This window comes from Arvicola amphibius, chromosome 11, assembly GCF_903992535.2.
Source record: "Arvicola amphibius chromosome 11, mArvAmp1.2, whole genome shotgun sequence".
Taxonomy (NCBI): domain Eukaryota; kingdom Metazoa; phylum Chordata; class Mammalia; order Rodentia; family Cricetidae; genus Arvicola; species Arvicola amphibius.
The window spans coordinates 105,979,030-105,985,962 of NC_052057.2; the positions used below are offsets into that span (position 1 = coordinate 105,979,030).

The 6,933-nt window shown below is 37.6% G+C and overlaps 1 protein-coding gene across 1 annotated transcript in view; it reads left to right on the forward strand.

The window, feature by feature from the left end:
* Nucleotides 1-6,724, forward strand: part of Rad23b (RAD23 homolog B, nucleotide excision repair protein) — a 41,588-nt gene extending 34,864 nt beyond the window's left edge. Inside the window, 3 exon segments of the mRNA XM_038347336.2 lie at nucleotides 193-320; nucleotides 677-880; nucleotides 5,378-6,724. Coding sequence (XP_038203264.1) covers nucleotides 193-320; nucleotides 677-880; nucleotides 5,378-5,491 — 446 coding nt within the window. The 3' untranslated portion in view covers nucleotides 5,492-6,724.
* The last annotated feature ends 209 nt before the right edge of the window (nucleotides 6,725-6,933 follow it).

The window sequence follows — 6,933 nt, forward strand, 5'->3', positions numbered from 1 at the left end:
CTTCCAAAGGTCCTGAGTTCAATTCCCAGCAACCACATGGTGGCTGACAACCATCTATAATGGGGTATGGTGCCCTCTTCTGGCCTACAGGCATACACACAGACAGAATATTGAAATATTTTCTGTCTGAATGTATGGATTCACTCCCTCTTTATTATGTATTTACCACTTTTATTTTAAAATGTATTTCAGGTCACCCCCTTGAATTTTTAAGGAATCAACCTCAGTTTCAACAGATGCGACAAATTATCCAGCAGAATCCTTCCCTGCTTCCAGCTTTGCTACAGCAGATAGGTCGAGAGAACCCTCAGTTGCTGCAGGTGATCCTTGTTAATTTGGAAAATGGAGTTGTAATGTTGTGTTGTTTTTGTGCTACAGAATTTGCATTTTCTCCATTTACCTCTCAGAACTATTTTGTTTCTTTAATGATAATGTAAAAAGTCATTTTCCTCTTTTTTTCCCTTTCTGACTCGAAAGGAAAGGACTAGCCCTAAATTCAATTTGTTACTGGATTCAGGCAAGCCTAAGATTCAGTGATCATTCTGCCTCAACCTCCGTGAATCACCATGCTTGCTGAGCTTTTTCTGTTTTTATTTAGAGTTGTCTTTTTCCTGAAGACAGTTATGGTTGGTGTGTTGATGGTGTGTTTTTGCTTGTATTTTTCAAATCACTACAGCAAATTAGCCAACACCAGGAACACTTTATCCAGATGCTAAATGAACCGGTTCAGGAAGCAGGTGGTCAAGGTGGAGGAGGAGGTGGCGGAGGCGGAGGTGGCGGAGGTGGTGGTGGAGGTGGCAGCGGAGGAATTGCAGATGCTGGAAGTGGGCACATGAACTACATTCAAGTAACACCTCAGGAAAAAGAAGCTATAGAACGGGTGAGTTGAAGTCAAAGTAGATTTGAGTTCCTTGGTAACCCTAGCACCTGGGCTGGTGGCTCCTGCTGGGATGCAGCTGCAGCATTTCTGTACACCAGAAACAGTTCCGTTTCCTTGCCGTAGGGACTGCAGTAAGGACTCGGTGCCCCACCCCTTGTGCTTTGTGTTTGTGCCCTCCCTCTCTACAGCAAAGGGCCTTCTTGCATAAATCAGATGTACATATTAATGGATTATATTTCTCATTGATGTAAAACACAAGACTATTGAAGCATTATACCTAATTCAAAATAATTACAAAATTTACTTCACTACTGTCACTAAAATCTTAAATATCTATGTGAATTATACGAGAGTGGTATACAATAAGCATCAGACACTACCTATTTTAACTATCTGTCCTGAACAATGGACCACTGCAGGTCTGAGCAATGCAGTAACCTAGATTTTGTTATACTGTGATCAGTAAACCTAGCTCTTCCGTCATTCTTACATTTGTAGACAGGAAAGTACCATACTTGTCCATTTATTGCTACAAAGTAGTTTGAGCTGGAAATCAGATGGAACTCTACACTTACATGGTCACAGAGATCTGCGGTCTCTGCCTGTCCTTCCAGTGCTAAGATTAAAGGTGTGGTGCTCCACCCGCCTGGCTTTCATTTTCTTTTGAGTCTAAACTTAAATTGGTTTCTCATTTCTGCATTGTAGATAAGCATGGTTTAATCCAAGTGAAAGTAAGGCATGCTAATTTTCAGAAAGAATTCACAGATTGCTCTTATGTGTAGGCCTGTGATCTATCTTGTGTTCTTTTATTAATGAATGCGAGTGAGATTGAATGTGAATATCCATGTATTCCAACACCATTTGCTGAAAAGACTTTGAAGTTATGTGTTTCTGTAAAAAATCAGTGGTACATGGATGTGTCGGGGTTATTTTTTAAAGTTAGTTTTGATGCTATGAGTCCATGTTTATCCATATGCCATCAAGGCCAGTACCACCTCACTCCTCGCTGCCCTTACTTAAGGCTTCTAAGAAATATGTTGAGTGCTCCTATTTTCTTTTGTTTTCTTTTTTCTATTTTATTTTCCTAAAATTGTTGTTGATGTTCCGGATCTCTCATCCTGTGTAAATCTCAGGATCAGCTTGTCCAGTTTTTAGGGGTGATTAAAGATGGCTGAGTTTAGAGCCTTTATTATGTTCAGCCAGAAGACGCATTTGAGAAATCTCCGTATCTTTTTCGGGTGTGTGTGTGTGGAGGGGTTGTCATTTGAGGCAGTCTTGCCTCAAATCCTGTGCTGGCTTTCAACTTGATATGTAGATGAGGGTGAACTTGAAGTCATGATTTTTCTGCCTGCATTTGCAAGTGCTGGCAGTGCAGCATGCACCACTGAGACTGCTGTTCACAATCTTAAGTCTGGGTGTGATGAGCAGCTTGTGATCCCAGCTCTGGAAGGTGCAATTGGAAGCCTAGACTATGTAGTATGATCATCTCTAAACAGAGGACAAAACAACTTAATTCTTACTAAGGCAGTTCAGTGGTGTAAATAAAAATATTGTACTACTTTTGAGTTATTCCTAATATCTATTTTTTTATTCTGTTGGGAATTACTCTTTATTTTTAAAATGTTTATTAGTAATTACAAAGAAGAACAGTTTTGTGTGTTGAATTCATTTGTTAGTTTGTTTCCGTGGCGTTTTCGGGTTAAGGAAGATGCTCCTCTGGTGTCAGGTTGTTGAGCTTTTGTCATAACAAGTGGTACATTTGTTTGTTGCTTTTCTCAGTTTGTCAGGTGATCGTCTTCTAAGAAGTACTTTATTGTGTATATTGAGTTAACAGTGCATTCTTGGAACAAATCTCACTAACCGTTTGATAATGTTGTTTGATTCAGTCTTCTGGGGTTTGGTTGAGGGTTTTTAGGCCTATATTCAAAACAGCTGCTGCTTCGTAGTTTCCTGGCGATAGGTGTCTTCTATTGTGAGGAATTGTGACTCCACAGAATGAGTGGAGAGTGTTTTTGGAAAGAATTTAAGAATTGGTCTTGATTATTTGAAGAGCTGATAGACTTAGTCACCATTCATCCTTCATGTTCCTTGGGGGTTGGTTATTTCTGTGCTTACATATTTCATTTTGTGTAGTTTTCATTGTCAAAAAGGCAGTAATGTTATATGAATTTTATACCTTACTTTAGCAATTTGAATCTTGACTTTTTTCCTGACCATTTTAATTTGTCAGTTACTGATTTTTCAGTGCTTTTTATTGAAAATACTCTCTAATACATCCAGACTACATTCTCCCCTTCCTTTACTCCTCCCAGCTCCCTTCTTTCATTTTTGTTAAAGCTACTGTTTTTGTCATTTGGTTTTTTTTAATATTATATCTCTTGCATTTCTTTCTAGTCTTTATTATTTCCCCGCTGGTTGACTTTGAGTTAGTTTTTTGTTTTGCTTTTAAGGTAGCAAAACATTAGATTTTTGATTATATATCCAGGCTATATAGAACTTAATGTCAGTCAATCAAAAAATAGCACTTTCTCTTTTTCATAAAATACCTGCTAAAAATATATCACAGGTTATCTTGTGAAACCTTTGTGTACACAACCATAAAACCACAGTTGAAGGTGTCCACAAGGATGGGGCACTGTCTATTTTCTGTATTCCTGTTCTCCAGCTCATATTTTTGTAGGCTCAGGAAGCTCCACAGGCTCAGATGCAGCCCCAACCACCATTGTGCTCATTACCTACAGGGAAAATTATGAGTGAATAAAAGAGCCAGAGGAACAGTTCCCCAGCGAGTCTACCACCTAGGACTGATGCTGGGTGGGGTTCCATGAGAGTCTTGAGCTCTCTAACTAAAATTATTTAAGTAACCCTTCCCCTTCAAAAATGCTTTGGGTTGGTTTTAGTCTCTTAATTTGTTAAAGTAGGCATTTAGATCAGTAAAGGACCCTACCCACTCACATGCACACACTCTTGGTGGGTGGGATTGAACCCAGAGCCTCACATATTCTTGAGCACTGAGTCCTACCCCTGCAGGGAGGGCCTGTCTATCTTAATATGAATTGTATATAGCTTTAGGCCCATCACAGTCTCAGAAATTAGTTTGCATAACTTCTGGTCTTTAAACTTAAAAAGTCTTGTTTTAGGGCCGTTCTTTCTGAAACACATCGTGTACATATTTGAGACTGTAATATGCTCTTGTTAAACATTTTCCAGCTGTCAAGGCTACTTGCCTTATAGTGCTGGTTAATTCCTTTGATTTCCTTGTTGGTATTTCTGATTGTATCTTGTTGCTGGTACTGATGGCATTGGAGTCTCTAGATAACAGCTGAAATGCTGATCCCTCTCTCCAGTGATACTTCTTTTTGTTTTATATATTTTTGGCCTCTTTCTACATATGTTTATCATGTCTTCTTGGTCCCCTCTTAAGTCATAAAAACATCCCTCTTCTGTGGTAACAATTAAGTTTGTCTCATTGAAGAATGTAGTTGGATTGTCCCATCTCTTGATCTGTTACTTCAACTACTCTTGTTTTAGTTTGGACACAACTTAGAAAACACGTTCATGTGGAAGGAGTGTAAATTTGGATTGGTATTTATTTTTAAAGGAATAAAATAAAATATTAATTAAAAAAAGAAGTTAGAGCTAATGGACCAAGCAGTGATTTAAAAAAAAAAAAAAAACGTACATGCTTTTAGTTTTTTCTACTTTGATTGTTTTGTTATTTAGTTGGTTAGTTGATTTGTTTTTGTTTTTTGTCTTTAATAATTATCTTTAAGTACTGTGCAATAGAAAGTTGTTGACGGTTAGGGAAGGTATTCATCTGACTAAGAAGTAATAATCATATGTAGAAAAGTAAGCTGTTATTTGACTTGAGTGTTTGAGTATTGGGTCTCAGGTAATTTTAATAAGAGTGTAAGACTAAATAGCTTAGTGTTTCAAAAATGCTACATAAGTACATACGAATAGGGAACATTGTGTCTTTATTGCAGAATACATCGTGTAGTGGTACTATAGTTGGTCACCCACTTTCCAATATAAAGTGTTTAAAGATACAAACTATGTTAAGAAATGAAGTATTCATTTTTACAAAAAGTTGATGTGCACGTTAAAGTCTTTTCCTGTGCTTTCCCTCCCCCACCTTCCTTTACTAAAGCCATTTGATGCCCAGATTTCTACAAGCTTATTTACTTACTTACTGGTTTTTAGTGTGGGTATCAGAAGGTGTTTAACATATTGTGCCTGTTGATTTAATCTCATGAATTTGAAACAATGTGTAAAGAAATTTTAGGCATTATTAAATGTTCTCTCCACCATCTGAGTGTTGAACAATGATAATGATCTAGATTCAAATGGGTTGAACTTACGAATTTTTCAGGAGCATTTTCTGTGGTACTGTTTGTTTGAGGTGTTCAGTGGCAATGCTACAGTCCTACTATAGAAAGCAAACTAGACATACCATAATTGATGAGTTGTATGTTTAATTGCTTTCTTTTCTTCCAGTTAAAGGCACTAGGATTTCCTGAAGGACTTGTGATTCAAGCATATTTTGCTTGTGAGAAGAATGAGAATTTGGCTGCCAACTTTCTTCTACAGCAGAACTTTGATGAAGATTGAAGGGACTCTTTTGTATCTCACTCACACCAGTGCATTACACTAACTTTGTTCACTGGATTGTCTGGGGTGACTTGGGCTCATATCCACAATATTTGGTATACGGTAGTAGGTTGGTGGGGGTGGGAGGGAGGGAGCTAGGACACAGGGCAGGGATACATACCATGCATGTCTGCTTCAGTTAGCAGATGCTGCAGATCCACACAGTGTAAAATACTAGACAACCAAACATCCGCCTTGGCAGGTCTTTATTCTTCTAAACAGTAGGTAACATTTCTTGGGTTTCATTCTAGTGTATTAGATCCAGAAATTTAGTGTGATGCCCTGCTTTCTCTTTTCTTTGACTTAACATTGGTTTCTGAATCTTTGCTACCTAGAATCTATAGTCTGTTTTATGGCAACACTGGATAATGGCTTTTTGAAATTGGGGAAAAAAAAATTGGAGCATCTGTAAACAGAAATGCCAAATTATTGATGGTCATTGTTGCTGCTTCACACAAATATGAAATTGATGCAAAAGGAAGCCCATTCTTTATGTTCAGTACTTAGGGTAGGGAGGGTAGAGGGGGACTTTCTTAAAATGAAAATAATTACTGCTATTTAAAATTTCCTGATTATTGAATGTGAGACCCTCTAACATGATTTGAGAGACTGTACACATATAGGCAGAGTTATTTTCCTGTTTACATTCTTTATTTGTTTGGGGGAGATTGGTAGGTGTCTAATTACTGTTTACTTCATTGTTGTATTGCAGTAAAAAATTTAAAAGAACCATTGCATGTTTGCTTTTGATGTATCCCTTTGTGAAATTAGCACTTTTGGGGCCAATGAAGAAACGCATCATTCAGTCTCTTTCCCCCTCTTCTTTCTTCCCCCTCTTCTTTCCTCAGTAGGAATGATCAGCAGGTCATGAGTCAAACTGCTGCCTTTAAAAAAAGAGCCACAAAATGCTGATTCAGTTCAAAATTAGCAAATCTTTCAAAATTGGGCTTCTGATACTTGTGGATGTCTTTATTAGATAAGAATGTATTACCATTAAATCTATTAGTATTACATTGCTTTCAAAGAGAGAAGGTGGTTGGGGCTATAATCCAGCATTTAGAAAAGCATTTTAAAAAGTTTACTGCATTTAAAGACGGGCGAAAACTTTTGTATGATTGGGAGATACAGCTGGAAAGACCTTTGGAAAATATACAATCAAGATTATCTCGTGGCATATTAAAAGAAAAATCTCAATCACAGTGTTGGCTTTTATTTGAAATTTGCTCATCTCTGATTTTCTTTGGAAACCCTGCCATTAGTATTGCTGTTTGATAAAGAGGGGCCATGTGTCATATTGTTGAATTTGTCAAGTCTTCTTTTCCTGAATATAAAGCATTGAAAGAAGTACTGTTTCCCACCATCTGATTCCATGTGGGAGGGAAGATGGCTTTGCAGACCCTGCT